Source organism: Marmota monax, unplaced genomic scaffold, assembly GCF_021218885.2.
Source record: "Marmota monax isolate L192 unplaced genomic scaffold, Marmota_monax_Labrador192_F-V1.1 WCK01_AAM20220418_F8-fsc01723, whole genome shotgun sequence".
Taxonomy (NCBI): Eukaryota; Metazoa; Chordata; class Mammalia; order Rodentia; family Sciuridae; genus Marmota; species Marmota monax.
Window position 1 is genome coordinate 13227 of NW_026694629.1, and position 21054 is coordinate 34280.

General features: G+C 45.8%; 1 protein-coding gene across 1 annotated transcript; it reads left to right on the forward strand.

The window, feature by feature from the left end:
• Positions 1–904: 904 nt before the first annotated feature.
• LOC124078170 (GTPase IMAP family member 8-like) lies at positions 905–18260 on the forward strand. Its single transcript, XM_046422871.2, has 6 exons — positions 905–1163; positions 1289–1400; positions 5854–6514; positions 9341–9386; positions 13507–14133; positions 16321–18260. Exons 2-6 carry the CDS (start codon positions 1333–1335, stop codon positions 17001–17003), a joined length of 2085 nt encoding a protein of 694 aa, XP_046278827.1. The 5' UTR covers positions 905–1163; positions 1289–1332; the 3' UTR covers positions 17004–18260.
• Positions 18261–21054: the final 2794 nt, after the last annotated feature.

Below are 21054 nucleotides of genomic sequence, written 5' to 3' on the forward strand. Positions count from 1 at the left end.
TTGCTGCCCTGCGTGAACCTGGGGGTGGTCTGCTCAGCAGATTAAGCCAGGCACACGAGGGCCGGTGCTGCAGGAGTCCACAGGGGAGGTTTCAGAAGTCACCAAAAGCACAGAAACAGAAAGTAGAAAGGTGAAAAGGGAGGGGGTCGGGAGTGGGGGCTGGAGCCCATCGGCCTGGAATCCTGTGATGTGAGGGGAGACATTCTGGAAATCTGGTGTGTGACAGTGTTAATGTGCTCCAGGTAGCTGCACTATGCACTTAAAAGTGTTTATGATGAGCCACACACAGTGGCACATGCCTGTAATCCCAGTGGTTCAGGGTGTTGAGGCAGGAGGATCGTGAGTTCAAAGCCAGCCTCAGCAAAAGAAAGGAGTAAGCAATTCAACAAGACTCTGTCTCTAAATAAAATACAAAATAGGGCTAAAGATGTGGCTCAGTGGTTGAGTGACCCTGAGTTCAATCCCCGGTACCCACCCCACACCCACCAAAAAAAAGTGTTGATGATGGTAAATCTCATGCAGTTTTTGCTCCAGTAAGGTTAAAAATAAAAGTGTTCAACTACCTTAGGAAGTTGGGATAGGGCTTTGGGACACGTTGTGGTATCTCGAAGAAGGAGTTTTATTTGTGAGACCCTGAGGTCATGTTTCACTAGTTGGGAAAAGCTGTCATCCACCGGAGAGGCAGCTGGCCTTGGCTTGGGGGGTGGCAGGTTAGGGACGCTGTTGGGAGGGATTGTAAAGGTTATTTTTTGGGTTAGCTGAGACCAGAGAGTTGGTGGGAGGAAGCAAACAATTTCTTCATATTTTTACCTAAATCTTGGGAGAGGAGTAGGGTGAGATAGGTGGTGGGGGGGGACCAGTGGGGGGAAGGAAGTGCCTGCTCTGAGCCACTCCAAACAGACTCAGCTCAAACCCTCCTGCACCCAGATTCTAGCTGAGCCTCTGCTGGCGTTTCTCTTACCATCTCTGTAGTCTGCAGCTGTGGGAGAGGCTAAGCTCCACAGCCTTCTGCTGTGTGGTGGCCCCAGAAGGTGGCCAGTCCCAGAGAAGATCTGTGTGTGTCCCCAACCAGGCCCCTCCCTCAGCCTCTCCCAGCGTGGGCGCTTGCCCTGGGACCTGGCATTCTGAACTGCCTCTCTGATTGCAGCTGTGCCTCTGCTGATGTGAGACCTATTTCTAGAAACCTCTTCCTTCTCAGAAACCCTCAGAAATCCTCTGTCAGGGGGATTTAGCCCTGGAAACTGGTCGTTCCCCTGCTGTCCTTACCCGTGGCTCCTGCTCTCCTTAGGACTTACTTCTTCGGTCCTGGAGAACCAGCAGCTGCTCCCACAGATGGAGGAATGGAGCCAGGAGGAGCTCGGGGGTTCTGGGGCTGCCAGGGACCAGGGGACAGGACTGAGGTAGGTGTGCTGGGCCCCTGGCTGTGTGTACACTGGTGCGTGTATGAGGGGTGACGGTGCTGGGCTCACTTACGAGGTTCTAGGAAGGTTTCCTCCTGGTTCAAAGCGTGTTGCTCAACCCTGCAGGGGGCAGATGGGGCAGGAGGGACACAGGGCCATATTCAGCAGCCCTCTTACAAGGAGAAGTGCCAGGGAGGGGGCTCAGCCTGAGGAGGAGGAGGAGGAGGAAGAGCAGGAGGCTGAGATGAAGGCAGGGTGGAAAGGGAGGAACAGGAAGAAAGGAAGGTTCCTCCACAGGAATGCTCTGAGCTTGGGTGGTGCCATAGAGCAGCCCCCAGGAGGAAGTGAGTGGGTGCTGTGGGGACTTCCAGCCTCACCAAGAAGCAGGGACAGGGGTCTTGATTCCCCTCATTCACTCTTCTAGCACTTCCCAGCCCTTGCACAGTTAAGATACTATGAATGGGCTGGGGATGTGGCTCAAGTGGTAGCGCGCTCGCCTGGCATGCGCAGGGTACTGGGTTCGATCCTCAGCACCACATAAAAATAAAATAAAGATGTTGTATCCACCAAAAACTAAAAAATAAATATCAAAACTCTCTCTCTCTCTCTTAAAAAAAAGATACTATGAATGGGGCATTAAAGGTGGATAATACTTTGCTGAAAACTGTGGTTTCACCTCCATTTAAGCTGACCTGGTTTTCACATGTGAAGCCTTCTTCTCCTCTTGACAACTGACCTGCTGGGCTCTGGCAGCTTCTCTGACAGTCTTTCTTTGTGGTGGGAATTGCTTCTAGATGCATCATAGGAAGCTTTTCAAGGATGCCCAAACCCAGAGCCCCCTTGGGAATAATTGTTGTGTCTCCTGCTTTTTGAAACTAAGAGCTCTGGGCCAGCAGAACATAAGTCTTTGGAGACAGGACCTCATTCTGCTAGTGGGTCACTGGGGGTGATACTGCATGGTGTCAGTCCCCACTGACTGCGACTCCCAACTTTTGGACCATAAATCCTGGTTATGGGGTACTGGTCCGTGTTACTAGTTCATGTGTAATCTCCATCCCTGCCACCATGGCCACTCTGAGCATGGACCCAATGGGTGACAGCCGGTTGGCTGGGGAAAGAGGCCGACTGGTATCATCCTGCCCACTGACTTTGATTTTTGAAGTCCTCCTCTGCTGGGTCAGCTTTTGTGAGAATGGACATGGGATACAAATATCTTCAGGCCTTTCCCTCATTCTAAGAGGTCTGTCGTATACTTCTCCCAGACTCCCTTGTGTCCAGTGTTCTACTTCCTTCCAAGTCCCCAGCCACCCCACAAACCACTGGCCACAGCCTGTGAGTTGGTATGTAACTGCATGTCTGGTCATTTCTCCTTCCAACAAAATGCACAGTCAGTGCACAGCTCAGAGTTCTGGCTGTGGGGAGAATATCCCTCCCCACTGTCCTCAGGGATGTCCCAGATTGGGGCTGTAGTGCTGCAGCTGTTCTGCATCTTGTGCAGAACCATCTGTAAAACCAGGCCCCGGTCTTCCTCTCCCTTTCTCTGTCACCGACCGCAGGGAATTCCTTGTGAGTTCCCAGGTGCAGGCTGGGAGAGAGAAGGCTGTGTAACAGGAGCAGGGCACCTGGCAGCCTTCAGGACTTGTGCCTTTAGGACCCATTTGTGCCTTATCACACACATACCGCTTCCCTTTAATGCTGGAGGGCTGTTCTACACACTCAAGTTTTGGCTTGGTGTATGGGCGTCTTAGTCTGTTTTGTATTACTATCAGAGAATGCTTGAGACTGGGTAATTTGTAAAGAAAAGAGATTCTTTCTTTCTCTCTCCCCTGCCTTCTTTCTTTCTCTTTGTGGTGCTGGGGAATCTAACCCAGGGCCTCATGTGTGCTAGGGAAGTGCTGTACCCCTGAACTACATCTCCCAGTTCTGGAGATTCATTACCATTTTAGAGGCTAAGGAGTCTGAGATCAAGGCGTCCCTAGCTGGCAAAGGTCTTTGTGCTACATTATCCCATGATGGAAGGCAGAAGAGCAAGGAGGGAGCAGGAGGGAGGACAAGAAGGGACCAAACTCATTTTTGTAGTCCACTTTCATGCTAACCTGCTCTCATGACAACGGCATTAATCTACATTATAGTCCTGTCTCCTAAAGCTGTTACCTTGGCGATTAAGTTTCCAACATGTGAACTTTGGAGGGTACATTCCAACCTTAGAATTCTGTCCCTGACCCCTAAATGCATTTCCTTTTCACATGCAAAATGCACTCATTCCATCCCCCAAGCCCTCAGAATCACCCTGTTCCAGCATCAACTCAAAAGTCCCAAGTCCAGAGTCTCATCTAAGTTAGATATGGGAGAGATTTGGGGTCTGATTAATCGTGAGGCACATTCCCCTTGTGACATTTTAAAAAAAAATTTAAAGTTACTTAAATAAATAAATTGAAATTGAAATTACTGATATATATATGTGTATATTTGTATATATGCATGCATATATATATATATGTGTATATATATATATATATATATATATATATATATATACCAGGACTTCTTATTCTTTTGATTAATTAATTGATTAATTAATTTTAATTTGGTATCTATGACAGCAGAATGCATTTTGATTCACTGTACACAATTGCAGCACAACTTTTCATTTCTCTGTCCACAATGTAGCGTCCCACCCTATGTTCAGTCATACATGTACCTAGGGTAATGATGTCCATCTCATTCCACCAACTTTCCTGCCCCCAAGAACTTCCTGTTCTTACCTAACCCACAGATCAGCCCTTCCCTAACCTCTCTCCTCTCTACTTCCCAGCCTCTGAAGACCACTGTTCTGCTCTCGATCTTTGTAAGATCAGCTTTTTCATATTCCACAGATGAGGGAGATCATGTGGTACTCGTCTTTCTGTGCCTGGCTGATTTCATTTAATATCATGATCTCTAGTTCCATCCTCATTGTCACAAATGACAGGAAGTCATCCTTTTCATGGCTGAATAGATTCCATAGTGTATATGTGCCACATTTTCTTTATTCAGTCATCAGCTGATGGAGCCTCAGGCTGTTTCTGTTTCCTGGCTCCTGCTAGCAGTGCTGCAGTAAACACGGGGGCGCAGGTGTCTCTTTGGCATACTGATTTAATTCCTCTGATGTGTAACCAGTAGTGGGGTTTGCTGCATCATATGGGAGTTCAACTTTCAACTTTTTGGAGAACCTCTACCATAATGGACATTCTAATTTGCATCCCTACCAACAGTCTGCAAAGGTTCCCTCCTCTTTTCCACTCCCTCTCTGTCTTTTTGATAATGACCATTCACTTCATCTTGGAGTGAGGTGATACCTCAGTGTGGTTTTTTTAAAAAATATTTATTTTTTAGTCATAGTTGGACACCATACCTTTATTATATTTATTTATTTTTACATGGTGCTGAGGATCGAATCCAGGGAGGATCGAATGCGTGCTAGACGAGTGCTCTACTGCTGAGCCACAATCCCAGCCCCTCACTGTGGTTTTGATTTGCATTTCTTGATGATTAGTGATGTTAAGCATTTTTTTCATCAACCTGTTGGACAAGTCATTTTCTTATATGTTATCTCATATAAGATGATGTCTTATAAAAATATTCTTGAAGGCTTGGAATGGCTAAGTGGCCTCTTGAGGTCTCAGCAGTGAGTGGCAGAGCCAAAGGTGAAGCAGCTCAGACTCTGAGCCCGTGGTCACGCCCACCACCCCCTGCTTCTCTGTCAGCTTCACGTGGCACAGGGTGCTCATGCTCCCATAGGTGAAGACTCTGTTTCCTGGAATAGTATTTCAGAGCATCAAATATTCCCTATGTTATATTTGCTAATATATTCTAGCTTTTACTATTTTTAAATTTAATTCATATTTATAAGGCAGGGATCCCTTAAACTTGGCTAATAATTTTTCTTGGCATTTGATGAATTCAGTTTTCTAGGCTCCTCCTTCCTTTGAGATTCTGATTTAGTAAGTATAGTAGACAAATCTGTATTTTTAAAAAATATTTAGTTTTTAGTTGTAGTTGGACACAATGTCTTTATTTTATTTATCTTTATGTGGTGCTGAGGATCAAACCCAGGGCCTTGCATATGCTAGGTGAGCGCTGTACCACTGAGCCGCAACCCCAGCCTGGCAAATCTGTATTTTTAAGGTCTGTATTTTTAACGTCTAGTTAGGAAATTTCCTTCAACTTTGGAACCTGCCTGTTTGCTGAGTTTCTAACGTATCTTGCTCCTTCTGTTCTGAATGATAAAAGCCTTGAAAGAATTAAAGGGCTCTTTAGGTTTGTTTGGGGGGTGAGAGCTCAGGAAGACCCTGGGAGCAGTCTAGCCTGAGTCTTCAGGGGCTCAATCCTGTGGGGGAGAAGAGCATGGGCTTCCTCGCTGTTCCCCTGTCCTGGGTGAGTGCAGCTCTGATACATGGCTTTGTCCCTGCAGAACCCGTGGGCACCTGGACCAGGAGAGCAGGCTGGAGCAGGGCTGTGGGATGTCCCCTCTGCGGCTCCTCCTTCTAGGGAAGCACGGTGCGGGAAAGAGTGCCACTGGGAACACCATTCTGGGCACCACTGTGTTCAACTCCAAGTTCAGTCATCGGCTGGTGACTCAGATGTGCCAGAGAGAGAGTGGGACCATGAGAGGGAGGGAGGTGGTGGTCATCGACACCCCTGACCTTTTCTCCTCCATGGCTTGTGCCGAAACCAAGCAACGCAGTCTCCAACAGTGCTTGGAGCTCTGTGCTCCCGGCCCCCATGTCCTGCTGCTGGTAATCCCTATCGGCCATTACACGGAGGAGGACAAGGCGACCATCCAGGGCATGCTGAGAGTGTTTGGACCTGAAGCCAGCAGGCACGTCATTATCGTCTTCACTTGGAAGGATGATCTGGGGCATGACCTGCTGCAGGATTATATTGAAAACGAGCCGTCTCTTAAGGCATCTTTGGCTCGGCACTTCCTGAGCCGATACTGCGCTTTCAACAACAAGGCAGGTGATGGTGAGCGGCACAGCCAGGTGTCTCAGCTCCTGTGCGAGATCCAGTGTTTGGTGGATGAGTGTAGAGGACAGTGCGTGGACTTCAAAACCGAGGGTGGCAGATTCCAGGTAAGGATTAGCCAATGGATGAGATGGGTACAAATGAATGGCATATTGCAATGTGTGATGGGACACGGCTCTTGCTTACCGAGGGATCTATACGTAATCTGGAGTGATAAGAGGAATCAGACTGAGGGCTTTGGACTTTATTAACAAGTGAAGGAGCAAATTAAGCCTAGCTCTCCTAACCCTTCATATTATTAGATACACAAAGATTTAGAATCTCTCTTTCCCTGGCTTCAGTAAAACCCCCGTCTTCTTGCCTTTTCCTCCTCTTTCCGGCTACTCCAAAGATTGCAGAGTCCTCCTCCAGTTGCTGGCCTCTAAAAGTGGTCCTCAGGGTTTGGTTTTGGCCCTTCTTGAGTTCTTTATACTCTCTGCAGGTGATCCCAAGTCTTTATGGCTTTGAGCTCTATCTGTGTGGACAGTTCCCACATGAGTGACATGAGTGACTAGCCCAGCTCTCTCCTCCCAGTTCTGACCCCTTTACCTGGTTCCTTGGCATCTCCACTGGGCTCTCTGACACTGTCTCACACCCAAATTTTGGTCTTCGTGCTTAAAGCTCTCACACTTCTGTGTCCTTCTCAGCTCAGCAAGGGGTTGTGCTGCCCACATAGTCTTCACACCTAAGCCTAGATGTCAGCTTTTATATCACTGCTGGCTTACATCCAACGATTAAGAAATCACCAAGTCCTGTGTGATCAAGGTGATCCTGGATTCCAGAGGTTTCTTTCCACCCCCACCATCTGGGCCAAGCCAGCATCCTTTCTTGCCCGTAGTATTTTAACCTTCTAATGACTTTCCTCTCATTCACTTTTGGGTCTCATTGCTCAATCCATTTCACACACAAAATCCAGTGATGTTTAATCTTTGGACACAAAAGAAACATGTATTTGCAACCAAGCTGAAGTTATAGAAGTGTCACTCCTTTGAGGAACTAACACTGCAGTGGAGACCTATGCAAAGAAATAGCCCTTACGGGCTCAGGGTGAGTAGCTGAACATTGGTACAGAGGACCCTGCAAGACTAAATGTCATAAATGCAGCCCGAGGTGTGCATAGAAAAGTGTTGGTCAGAGGGGCTTCTTAGATTTGATGAGTAATAATCCAAAACGGGAGCAATTGACATTTATTGAGCACTTACTGAATTTCAGACACATACAGGACTAAGTGTTTGCAATGACTCTATGTGGGGACGTTCCACCGACGGGGACCCTGAGGCTCACGAGAACCTCAGCAACTTGTTCTCTTTTCTTCTAGGCCTGGCTCACTCCCCTTTATGACTGTCTTTCCCTTGGCCCCAAGGGTCAATCACATGGTTCTGGGATAAGAAGGGGCACAGGATGAATTTCCTGCCTGAGCCCCTTGTTTAAACTGCTTCATCTTAAGATGAGGCTCAGAATCCTCAGCTCAGCTTGGCTCCTTGCCTGGCCCCTGCTCTCTGTGTGCTGGCCTCACTGGCCTTCCTATTGGTCAGGTCCACTCCAGAGTCTCAGACCTGCAGTTCTCTTGGCACTGGTTCTGCCCATGTGCCGCAGCTTCCCTTCACTTCCCCAGGAACTCCTCCCTGTGAGTCCCTGGTGTGAGCCCCCCACTCCTCTGCGCCTGTGGCCCCCCTCACACCACCACATCAAGGGATTCCTAGGGATGTGGTTGCAGCGGTCACCTCCCTACAAACTCCACGAGGACTGAAAACAGCTGTTTTGTTGACCACAGTATCTCAGACTTGTCTTCTGTAAAACAGAGACAATAATGTGCATCTCAGGAACTGCTGTGAGGGTTAAATGAGATGCTTATGAAGTTAAACCTTTAAAACTCAGTAGGTGTTCATATTTGTGAACTGTTAATATCATCGTAGAAGTGTATGAGGGCCAGTAAATTATGGACATGTAAATTAAGGACTTTAGCAATCCAGAGGAAAAAAATTATAAGTATAAAGATATATGTAGAAGGATAGTTATCATGGCAACTTTCAAAACAGTAAGATCAGAAATAACCTGAAACAAGTGATCAGTAAAGAGATGACTGTATCAGTTGTGTACGTCCATACCATGGAATACATTTTATTTACTAAAAAGTGTGGGTAGGTGTATCCATGTTGACTTGTGCAGATGTAAAGCCTGTATTATTAGGCAGGTTGCAGAACAGAAAGCCTAGCAAGTCTCTTCCATGTTCAGGTATCACAGATAAACACAAGGACATACATCAGCTAATAGCTGTTACTTTTCTGGTATGTTGGAGATGGACTGATTATTCACTTATATATCATGCACATTTTTCCATATTTTTTATTGGTGCATTATTGTTGTATGTAATGGTAGGATTTGTTGTTACATATTTATACATGCATGCAATATATATCATGTGCTTTTGCATTGAAACGATCTTTTGCATTTAAAGAACCCTAAAGAATTTGAAATGTTTATGGAAGTGAAAGAAATCTGATCATCAGAGCTAAGTGGGGAGCACTGAGGGAGGGGGATGATGAAGGTGTCAAAGACATTGGGGAGACCCTGGGAGAAGGCAGAGGGGAGGCTTCCTTGGCTGACCTGGGTAGTTGACAAAGGAGGTGAGAAGGAAGCACAGGAGGTTTTAAGGACAGTGGACTCAAGACTATACCATTGCATTTATTTTGGGAGCAAGTATAGGATTCGCCAGGCAGGAGAAGGGTACGTCCACCATGGATGGTTCCACAAGGACACACCAGGACCCGATTTGACAACATCCTACTCAGCAGATTTCTCTGAATTACATAATTATGTCTCCATTTCTTTGTTTTGTGAGAAGATGAGACTACAGATGTGTGTGCTATGTCATTTCCCCCTTTGTTTCCTAGGATTGTGTGAAGGAAGCTACGAGTCAGGAGAAGGACAATGCATGTGGTAAGTTGATCCCTTAAGAACGTTAGGCTTCTGTCTGTATTCTTTTAATTCCTTATGCAGCCAGAGCAAAGTGGAAGAGTGATCCATGGGAATCAAAGCCCAAATGCACCTGAAGACCTTGCTCAGGTGGGTGCCCACACTGTCCCCAGGGAACTCCTAATCCTTGTGAGTCAGTGTAGCACCAGGCAGCTCCTGGGCTCAGTGTGGGTGTCTCTGGCCTCCTTGATGTGCTATGGAGCTGGGCTTGCCTCTTGTGGCTTTTGTTTCTCTTTCCACATTTTAAAAATTGGTGCATTATAGTTGTGAATAATGGTGGGATTTGTTGTTCCGTATTCACACATGCACACAATAGAACAATGCATTTTGGCCGCTATCCCTCCCCAGCACTTCCCCTCCCCTCCCCACCTCCCACCTTCTGTTTCCTTTCCTCTAATGATTTCCTTTTGATTATCATGAGATTCCCCCTGAATCAACACCTTTCTTTTCCTTTTTCCTCTTTAGCTTTCACATATGAGAAAAAAAATGGGACTCTTGACCTTCTGAGTTTGGCTTATTTCTTTTAACATTATGGTCTCTAGTTCCATCTAGAGACTATGTCCAGCAAATGACGTATTTTCATTTTTTCTTTATGGCCGAATAAAAATCCATTGGGTTATATATATACAATATTTTCTTTATTTATTCACCCATTAATGAATACCTAGGTTAGTTCCTTAGTTTGGCTATTGTGACTTGTACTGCTATAAACATGGATATGCATGTATCACTATAGTAAGATGACTTTTAATTCTTTTTCTTATTTTATTTTTTATTTTTTTGGTACCAGGGATTGAACTCAGGAGCACTTAACCACTGAGTCACATCCTCAGACCTATTTTGTATTTTATTTAGAGACAGGGTCTCACTAAGTTCCTTAGTGCCTTGCTGTTGCTGAGGCTGCCTTTGAACTCGTGATCCTCCTGCCTTAGCCTCCTAAGCCGCTGGGATTACTGGCATGTGCCACTGCGCCCAGCTCAAGATGGCTTTAATCCTTCAGGGTAAATACTGAGGAGTGGTATAGCTGGGTCATAAGGTGATTCCATGCCTAATCTTTTGAGGAGTCTCCATAATTATTGGTGGTTGTACTAATTTACAGTCCCACAAACAGTCTAAATGTGTTGCTTTTCCTCCGCATCCTCCCCAACTCTTATTATTGTTTGTATTCTTGGTGACTGCCATTCTGACTGGGTGAGATGAAATCTCAGTGTAGTTTTGATTATCATTCTCTAATTTCTAATGATGTCAAACATCTTTTTTTCATATATTTGTGGATCATTTATACTTCTTCTTTTGAAAAGTGTCTGTTTAATTCATTTGCCCAATTATTAATTGGGTGATTTGGGTTTTTGGTGTTGAGATTTTTTGAGTTATGTATATATTCTAGATATTAATCCTCTAGCAGAAGAGTAGCTAACAAAGATTTTTCTCCTTTTCTATAGGTTCTTGTTCTCTTTTCACATTCTTAATTGTTTCCTTGGCTGTGCAGAAGCTTTTTGATGTTGTTGTCGTTGTTACATATTCACACATGCACACAATGTAACAAGAGCCACCCCATTAGCTCTTGACTAATTATTTCCTGAGCTTTAGGGTCCTGTTGAAGGAGTCCTTGTCTGTGCCTATGGGCTGGCGTGTTGACACCTCTTGTGGCTTCCTTACTAACCCTGTCTCTTCTCCGGGTCCTGGGTATAGCACTACCCAAGATTTGCTCATAAGGGAAAGGCAGAAATCACTCCTCATGGACAATACCAACTTGCAGAACTCACTGGAGGAGTACGGTATCCATGTTGCGGTCACCATCAACGATACATCTTGCACACCTGCTTGAGTCACATGCAGCCCCGCCTCTCTCTGTTCAGTAACTGCCATTTGTTTCATGGTGTGACATACACATCCCTTTATTGATGCACTATTAGATTATTTCTGGGCTAGTCCTGAAGACTCAGTGGTGAGTAAGACAGACAAGGTTCCTGTCCTCATGGAATGCCCCAAAGTAATACAATTATAATTTTGATAATAATGATACTAATTGCAGTGACATTATATGCTGGGAAATAACATCATCCAATTTTCATAGCTATATACACACATGTATTATTCCTCACAGCCGCCTTGTGAAGAGGGTGTCTTGTTATCAGTGTCTCATTTTACAGATGTGAACTCAGGCCGTGGGGATTCAAAATTTCATTGATACAACTCCTGGGCAATGCGGGTAGGTAGTGGAGGAGGGAGACACGGTGTTTCAAAAAGTCATAAAGTAAAATATATGGGAGCAAATTTGAGTGTTTTGAGGGGAGTCATTTCCAATGAGCTCTCATAAAGTTCTATTTGCACAGGAGCCTGAATAACTAGGAGGAGTTAGGTTAAAATGGGAGGAAGGAGATCTCACACACACCCATGTCCCGAAGGTCGTGAGATGAGAGGACAAGTGTGAGAGAAGGGGGAGAAGCTTGGGGCCTGAGCACAGTCCCTCCTTGCCCTGAAGCCTTCTGTGGCCACTGATATGCTCGTTGAGATGCTGACCACTGTCCAGATGCTGTCTCCTTGGTCCTTCCACTGTGAGGCATTCTACCCAAGCGCATTCTGAGAGCCCCAGGGTCGCGACTTGCTCGGGCGTCACTAGCATTTCAGCTGCTTTGCTGTGTGCTGTGCCCCTGGGGACTCCGTGAGTGCTCTCTGTAGTTGCAGGCCCTTCTCTTTGCTCAGTATGTAGGTCTGGTGTTGACCTTGGCTTCCAGGAGAAGTGGTGGGGGCAGAGGATGTGTGCAGAGACAGCTTTAGGGCACAGGTTGCAGGTTTTGACAGCAATTTGTTGAGGCATAATTTACACAGAGTAAAATGCAGCCTTTGCCATCTCTACACACAGTGGTCACCATCTACACAGATGCAGAGAGCATTTCCATTGCCTTGGAAGTTCTTATGGCCTCCCAGAGACAACCACTGCCCAGACTCTTATCAACATAGACTAATTTTGCCTGTTCTGAACTTCATATGATGGAATTATACAGCACATAGGTCTGTGTCTGGCTTCTTTCATTTAGCATTTTTTTTGTACTGGGGATTGTACCCAGGGTTGCTTTACCACTGAGCCACATCCCCACCCCTTTTAATTTATTGTTTTGAGACAGCATCTCACTAAGTTGCTTAGGGCCTGGCTAAGTTGCTGAGACTGGCTTTGAACTTGCCATCCTCCAGCTTCAGCCTCCTGAGCAGCTGGGACCACAGGTGTGCACCTTTGCCCTGGCTTTACTTAGCATGCTTTTGAGTTTTTTTTTTTTTATATTTATTTATTTGCTAAGAGCCACAGCCAAGTAATATGATGCATGGCATTTTTGGTTGAAAGCTGATGCTAGCTAGCCATTGAGATGATATGATTATGTTAAGATCTGCATTCATATGGATATTGGACTCCTGCTGTCCACCTCGGCCTGCTACGGGACTCCTGGAGAGTTCCCATTGGTTGGGGAAGTGCGGTAGGAGGGAATTCCGGAGGAGGGACTTCCTGTTGGGGTCTGGGAGAACGTGGTGGGTCTGTTGGCAATCTTGCCGGGAGCGGGAGCATACGGGGCATTGGCGGCAGTTTCAAAAATAAAGTTTGTTCCTGCTTGAGTGGCTCGTGATTTTGTGCCCAGCCAGACTGGCGCGCTACCGCTTGAGCCACATCCTAGTCCCCTGCTTTTGAGTTTCATCCATGTGGTACATCAGTAGTTCACTTTTAAAAAAATTTCTGAATAGTCTTTAATTTATAAATATACCACCAAAAGGCTTTTTAAAATGAGATTTTTCCTGCTCCTATCTTAGCCTATGGACCTCATGCTTCAATACTACTTTGAAGGACCAGATCCATTGAAGGCCAACTCTGGCACGTTCACTTTCCTAGTAAGTCTCAGGCCCCCTGTATGTCTCTTGGTTTAGTTGTGTCTCCTTCATGGCTTCTGCCTTCATGGACAGCTTCTGGTGGGGATTAGAGGTCTACTGGCCAGTGCACTCTATAGAAATGGACAGGGAGGAGAAATCGTAGGCCCTGTCCTCAGGTGTTATAAACTGTAGGAAGAGACTCTGAACCTGTCCTTTTGTCCCACAGGCTCAGGAGAGAGACAGATGCAGGCCACAGGACCTGAGTGGGACCCAGGAATGTCAGAACTGAGGATCCTCCTGGTAGGGAAGAGAGGCGCTGGAAAAAGTGCGTCAGGAAACAGCCTTCTGGGGAAGCGGGTCTTTGAGACCCGGTTCAGGGAGCAGTCGGTAACCCAGAGCTTCAGGTCTGAGAGCAGGACGTGGGGAGAGAGGAAGGTTTGCATCATTGATGCTCCAGACCTCTCGTCCTCAGAGGCTTCTGAATCAGAGCTTAGAAAGCACACCTTTCCAGGCCCCCACGCCTTCCTGCTGGTGACACCGGTGGGCTCCTATGACAAGAAAGATGATAAGGTGCTGAAAGCCATCCAAAGCCATTTTGGAGAAAAATATATTAAGTACACAATCATTCTCCTCACCAGGAAAGAGGATTTAGAGGATCAGGATCTTGATACATTCTTAAGAAATGAAAATAAACCTGCCTATGACCTCATCCAGAAATGTGGGAACAGATACAGTGCCTTCAACTACCGGGCGACAGGGGAGGAAGAGTGGGGCCAGGTGGACGGGCTCCTGCAGAAGATCGAAAAGATGGTGCAGCAGAATGGCAGCAAGCCCTGCGTCTTCAGAGAAAAAGGTAAAACTTCACGTGGGAAACCTTTTTATATAGAGTGTTAAAAATATGTGGAATGTATAAGAGCCTTAGGCATTCTGAAGAGCAGAGGGGAGAGAAAGGACAGGTCCGGTCTGTGGACTTCCTCTCTTCTCTGTCTCCTGTCTTTCTCAGGTTGTTCTAAGTTGTGCCTTTCCCATTCACACTTCCTGAACTGGTCTTTCATTCAGTCATGATGCTTATCCCATCTTTCCAACCTGGATGCTAAGGGTCTTGAGGGAAGGTGTGGACCTTTGACCTCTTATTTTCCTTGCAGTGTACTGTTTCCCAGGGCTGTGCACTCAGTGCTGCTGATGAGATAATTTTGGATTTTTGGTTTACTCTGCTTTTCCCTTAATCCAGATTTCTTTCTTGGTTCTTTACCCTTTTGGAGACAGGAGGCCATTTTAAAGAAAGTGTGAATAGCCAGCTGCAGTGGCACACATCTGTGATCCCAGCGGCTTGGGAGGCCGAGGCAGGAGGATCACAAGTTCAAAGCCAGCCTCAGCAACTCAGCAAGGGCCTCAGCAACTCAGCAAGACCCTGTCTCTAAAAAGGGGCTGGGGATGGGGATGTGGCTCAGTGATAAGCACCCCTGGATTCAATTCCCAGTAACAAAAAATTGTTCATAATAGCAACACTAAGTATAAGATACTAGTGCAGTCAGGAGCCAAGGACTGGACAAGACAGGGAGCCCCAAGGCCCTGCTGGACAGCCCTGTGGTGGGAGATGGGTGTTGGCAGCCCAGTCACACTGCTCCCTCCCACTGAAGAAGGGCTCCTCACTTACTCAGTGCTACACATTCTGCTGACACGAGCCAAGAGCCTTCTCTCTTTTACTTATCCCATTCTCTTCTATTCAGGCATCCCCACCATGAATAGCGTAAGACCCAAAGAGTCACTGTTACTGAGCCCTTTCCTCTTTCCCACGGAGGGCCAGGTGCTGGGAGCCTCCTAAAGAAGAATAGATGTGGGAGAATCAGGAGAGGCTGTTTGGAGAAAGTCCAATTTGAACAGGTTTTGGAGAGTGGGTAGGGTTTGGACAGCAGGGCGGGAAGCTGGGAGACATCCAGGGAGCATATTAGCAACCTGAAAAACACAGGAGTGGGGCTGACCTAGCGACATAAAAGAATGGTCTTGATGGCGATGGGTTCATAGCACTAGACACTGGGATGGGGAGGTCGTACCAGGTCTCAGAGATGCTTGAAAACCAGGTCCTCTGCAGGCACAGAAGCTATGTAAGCATGACTATAGTTACAGACTATGCGGGCATAACTACGAGAGTGCAACTTACAAAAAAGCAGCTTAATATTTTCTCCTGGATGGAAGAGCATGGGATGAATTTTCCCTGCTCTTTGCTTTGAGATGGATGTAACTTAACAAAGAATTCACAATGGAAGAGCACTGTGAAGGGCACAGTATCAGTGCAAATGCAGAGGAAAAGCCCCTCTGCATTTTCATGTTTGAAAGAGCTCTGTGCACCTGCAAATTTCACCTAGAGGGAAACCTGTTCTCCTCCGTCTCTGATGCTACACAGAATAGTATTAGTGGATATTCATGATTATAAGTATGATGTGCCTTCCTGGACTCATCAAAGACACAATGAGGTTCAACATGGTTTCTAATGAGAAATGAATTTTAGCATGACTCAACAGAGGAACTGGTAATGCATTGATGGTATACATGATTACTTTTTCAGGAAAAGTCAATTCTGTAGAATAGTTTTTCAAATCCATCAAAAAGATTTTGCTGTGATGAGCCATATTTGGCAATGGGGGGGCATAATTACAATAGGAGCAGAATTCCGAGTTAAGATGTGTAGACTAGATGTAGCTGAGGGAGAGGAGATGAGGCCAGTGGCCCTCACAGGTGCCAGAGAGTCAGAGGAGGTATTGGGAGAAGGAAGCAGAGTGGATTCAGAGATGGGAACAGTACCATGTTCATGGATGGGTACTAAATGTAGACCATGGTCCAAGTCCCGCTGCTGAGTTCTCTGTCTGTGTGAATTGGGACAAGCCATTCTCATGCCTGGGGACGGACCTGCTGGGTAAGCAGAAGGCCTTCACACTGTCTGAGCTCTGCTTAATGGTGTAGAATGCCTTGTAAATAACTTGGAAAGGTGAATTCCATATCAGCCCATGATGGTGAATCTTTTCCAATTTCCTTTGCACAGAAACCCTGAGTATTGTCCTTGTGGGGAGGAGTGGTACTGGCAAGAGCGCGACTGGGAACACCATCTTGGGGAAACCCATCTTTTTCTCTCAGCTCCAAGCCCAGCCAGTCACCAAGGCATGTCAGAGTGGCAGGAGAACGCTGGACTGGCAAGATATTGTGGTTGTGGACACGCCATCATTCTACCAGATATTTGGTATTGAAAAGGATCCATCCTGTTTAGAGAAGGAGGTCAAACACTGTTTGTCCCTCTGTGAAGAAGGAACCAAGATTCTGGTCCTCGTGTTCCAGCTGGGGCAGTTCACTCAACAGGACAAAATGGCAGTGAAGCATCTGGAGGCCATCTTTGGAAATGATGTCATGGAATACACCATTGTGCTGTTCACCCGGAAGGAGGATCTTGGGGGCGAGGAGCTTGAAGAGTATGTCAAGAACACAGATAACAAAGCCCTTAAGAATATAATTAAAAGGTGTAAGGGGCGAGTTTGTGCCTTTAATAACAAAGAGACTGATGAAGCCCAAGTGGCCCAGGTGAAAACTCTTTTGGCAATGGCCAATAAGCTGAGAGAGAGCCTCAGAAGCTATGGATATCCCCAAATCGATGTCAGCCAGGAAGAGAACAATCCCAAAAGTCTACTACGGAAGGCATGTTTAGTACTGAAAGGCTGGGATCCCTTCAGTTAGGAACTCAGTTGCTGGGTGGGTTCAGTAGGACTGGTGGATATGGGGTGGCTCAAGGGCTTTGAGGTTTGAGAGGCAAAAGCATTCCACCTTGTGATGCTGTGGCTTTGTAGGTGAATAAATCGTCAAGCTGCGGCAGGGAACACGGGATTGTAAGTGGAAAGAGGGAAGAGGTGGAGGAATCTGCAAAATCTGAACACCATCAGGCTAGTATAAAGGGTCAGAACCAGAATCACCTCACCAATGTAGGTAGGATGGAGTCAGGATGGACACTGAGACCAAGGCCCAGGCCAACATGGGGTCAGAATATGGAGAGTTCCACAGGAACCTGGGCTTCCAGATGTATAGAGCAGAGCAGGGTCCAGCACATCCCTGAGCAGGGCCCACTCCAGCAGGCCGCGGTGTGGCTCAGTCTGTCTGCCCGACCCACTCGCTCCCTGGCCCTGCTGTGTCCCCTGGGCTGGGATTTAGGGCTAGGACTTAGGGACTTAGTCCCTTTACTCACACAGGAGCTGTTTCTTAGTGCTCTCCTCATTCTATGCCTGGGTGAAAAGAGGGACACTCTCCCCTCCTTCCTGTCCTGAGGAGATGAGTCTTTGAGGTTTCAAGAGAGTATATTCTAAACATCACAGTGAAATAGATCAGAGTAAAAATCAGAAGCGTGGTAATACTGCCAAAATTAGAGAATCTTACAAAGTTCTAAAATTCTAACTTAGATTTCTTGTACAGAAAGCAATTGAAAACTCTTTGAGGCTTAGGAGATAGATTAAAACCCACATAACCCAAATAATAATGATTTAAGCATATCAGGGGCTTCTTGTCCATATGGAGAAGTCCAGGAATGAGCAGGGTGGGGCTGATGGGCATCTAGTGTCCAGCTTCACTCCTTCTGTGCAGCCTCCTGGGTGTCCACACTTACGCTTGCCTTTGGGTTCCACGACGGTGGTGTTCTAGCCACGGCTGAGCAGCTTATGTTGGACGCTGCCTGAGGCGAGCGATGTATGAGATGAGAAATGTGGAAACTTCTCCCAGGTAGATAGGGTCAGATGTTCTCAATTAACCCCTTTATTCATTCCTCCACCACTGGATCATGTCGCCTGCCTCCTCATGATAATATTAGATCACCTTCAAGGTTAACCTGTTTATAAGAGCATGGACTGTCACCATTAACACTGTGGATGCCACATACCTCTAAATATGATAACTTCTAGAAAATGTAAATATATTGAGCTGAACCAAATAAAAATGAATTAGATGATACTTTCAAGTTCTCCTGATTCCTGATGTTCTGATTTAGGGAACGAGCAAGCCTCTACGAACAGGCACCTGAGATGATCCCATTTACCACTCTGAGCAGGTGACGCTGTACGAGGCTGCGGGTGCAGGGCTAAGCATGTGGCATCTTCTCACAGGGAGGATCTAATCTACACTGCTGTTTTTCCTTAGGTCCCCTCCTGGGTGGGGCCACGATACCACTGTGTCAATTGTTCTGAGAATCCAATGCTGTGCAACAGGGGAGTAAGGGCTTGCTGGGGGTAATTCCTGAGAAGGACAAAAGCGGGAAGAAGAGGAACCAGATGGTGTCGCTGATCTGATACCCGCAAAGGGAGGCAGGGGAGGGGCAGGAGAGCCTCAGGTCTGACACGGCCTGGGCTGCGCAGCTCCACAGGGAGTTCTGGGGCAAGACTGGCTGGTGGCCACGCCCTGCATTTGGATGACCCTCTTCCTAGGCTGCCTTGCTGACAGTTGGGCAAGGAACTGCCCAGAGTTGCCCAAGTGCAGTTCCACATGTATTTCTTTATGTCCCCCATCATAGCAGTCCTTCCTCCTGCTGGTCAGGGTCAGGTGAGCCCACCAAGAGGAGACTGCTCTTCCTGACCGCTGGTTTCCTGGACACAAGGAATCCAAAGGGTCCAGCTGGCAGCCACAGTTTAGAGTTCCCTGGGGTCTTTACTGCAGATGGGAAATCTCCCCTGCATAGCTCAGGGACAGGAGGCAAAGTCTTTCTGTGATAATTTGGATGAAGGTAGGTGGTGAAGGCGCTCCCCCTCCCACTGTCTTGACAAGGTCACAGTGAGAACAAGTGCTGGCAAAGCCATCCTAGTGGGAAACCAAAACCATGAGACCCTTTTTTAGGTAATTGGGACTTTTCATCGTCATGCTCATGTTCCTGACAGGAGGCCTGAGTATGTTAAATGCTAAACCACACTAAGTTTCCGATGGCTAGAACATAACAGGCAGTTCATGCCTTGAAGGCTGTTCTACTACCCCTCAGCATATGGAGGACAAAATAGAAGGCTGCTACTCTATCTCAGCATATTTTTTTTTTAAAATATTTTTTTAGTTGTTGATGGACCCTTATTTAATTTATTTATTTATATGTGGTGCTGAGAATTGAACTCAGGGCCTCACACGTATTAGGCAAGCACTCTACCACTGAGCCACAACTCCAGCCCCTCTCTCTCAGCATATTGAGGACAAAACTGATAATGGCCAACAATCATTCTCAGAAAGGTCATGAGAACTTTAAGCACCACATTGATTATATCAACTAAGAACCCAAGCCCATATATCCGGCCTCTTAGAAAGCCTAATTATTATGCATATCGCACAAAGCCCCCTATATGTAGTTTTATTTGATTAAGGGAAAGTTATGTTATACACTTAGGAAAGTTAAGGCATATCAAGATACATTCTCCTCTTTTCTATAAATCCTCTTTTACCTCACATATGGACTTATGATGAGCATAGTTAATATTGGTGGTAAGTGGACTGATGTTCAGAACTTGCCTTTCAGTGAGAGAGATGACAAAGATATAAGAAATAGTGTACCTTGACTAGGAGACAAAGAGACTCTTTGAGAAAGCAGCTCAACCAGTTTTATGAGAATTGTTAGAGTCTGTAAACAAGTCAAAATAACACCTGGCATTTTGCCAGGGGAATGTTAGAGTTCGTAAACAAGTCTGGATGGTGCCTGGCAAAATGCCAGAGGGAGTGGTTTGAGAAGTAACAAAAGTGAGCCATTAAGTGTGGAGATTCCTGATTGGTTGACTGATGTATCTAGTTTATGTTAATTAGATAAGCTGTGTGGAATGTATAAATACTGCTCCTGTCCTGCAATAAATGGCTCCCATTCCTGCTGTATCAGTCTACACAAGTTGTTCGTCACCCCCCGGTTATTTTGCTGCAGCCGGACTGCGGCAGAGAATAAATTTAGAAATTAATTAAAGTAACTTTATAAGACATATTTTTAGAATAATGTTATAAATATTATTTTATTTAGAGTCTTAAGTTTAGAATTCTTAAGTTTTTATCTGTATGGGTTCTTAAGATGCTTTAAGAATAGTTTATAGTCTTTAGGATATTTTAAGTATAAGATTTAAGGGGACTTCTTTTTTTTAAATTTATTTTTTAGCTTTTAGGTGGACACAATATCTGTATTTTACATTTATGTGGTGCTGAGGATGGATCCCAGTGCCTTGTGCATGCTAGGCGAGCACTCTACCACCGAGCCACAACCCCAGCCCTTAAGGGGACTTCTTTAGATGGGAATTTTAGATTAGAAATAAAGTACAGGTATACTTTAAACTTAAAGGTTAATGATAGGTTAGGAGACTTAGAGTCTGGTTATGTAGTTTGGCATCTGTTAATAAGAAAATAGTACATCTTGAGAAGTCTGAAAAGTGCAAATTAGTGGTGCATTTTATTAATGATTTTGTACCCATAATAACTGATAAGGAAATGTCACATCCTGGAAAAATGTAAATTGATGTCACATTTTTCTATACCCCTAATGATTGTTAAGGAAATGTCACATCTTGGCAAAATTTGGAAATTGTATAATCAATGACATATTCTGAATCCATAATGATGAGAAAAATTGCAATAAAAGATGACTCAGAGGGCTGGGGTTGTGGCTCAGTGGTAGATCGCTCGCCTAGCATGTGCAGGGCCCTGGGTTCGATCCGCAGCACCACATAAAAATAAATAAAGATATTGTGCTCAACTAAAAAATAAATATTAAAAAAGAAAAAAAGCAAGGAAGTCCTCTTGT

Bases quoted from the DNA above. Each gene is read 5' to 3' on its own strand.
- LOC124078170 (XM_046422871.2), top strand. From the start codon at position 1,333: ATGGAGGAATGGAGCCAGGAGGAGCTCGGGGGTTCTGGGGCTGCCAGG. The intron at 1,401-5,853 runs GTAGGTGTGCTG...TTGTCCCTGCAG, and splicing joins GACCAGGGGACAGGACTGAG to AACCCGTGGGCACCTGGACC. The intron at 6,515-9,340 runs GTAAGGATTAGC...TTTGTTTCCTAG, and splicing joins CCGAGGGTGGCAGATTCCAG to GATTGTGTGAAGGAAGCTAC.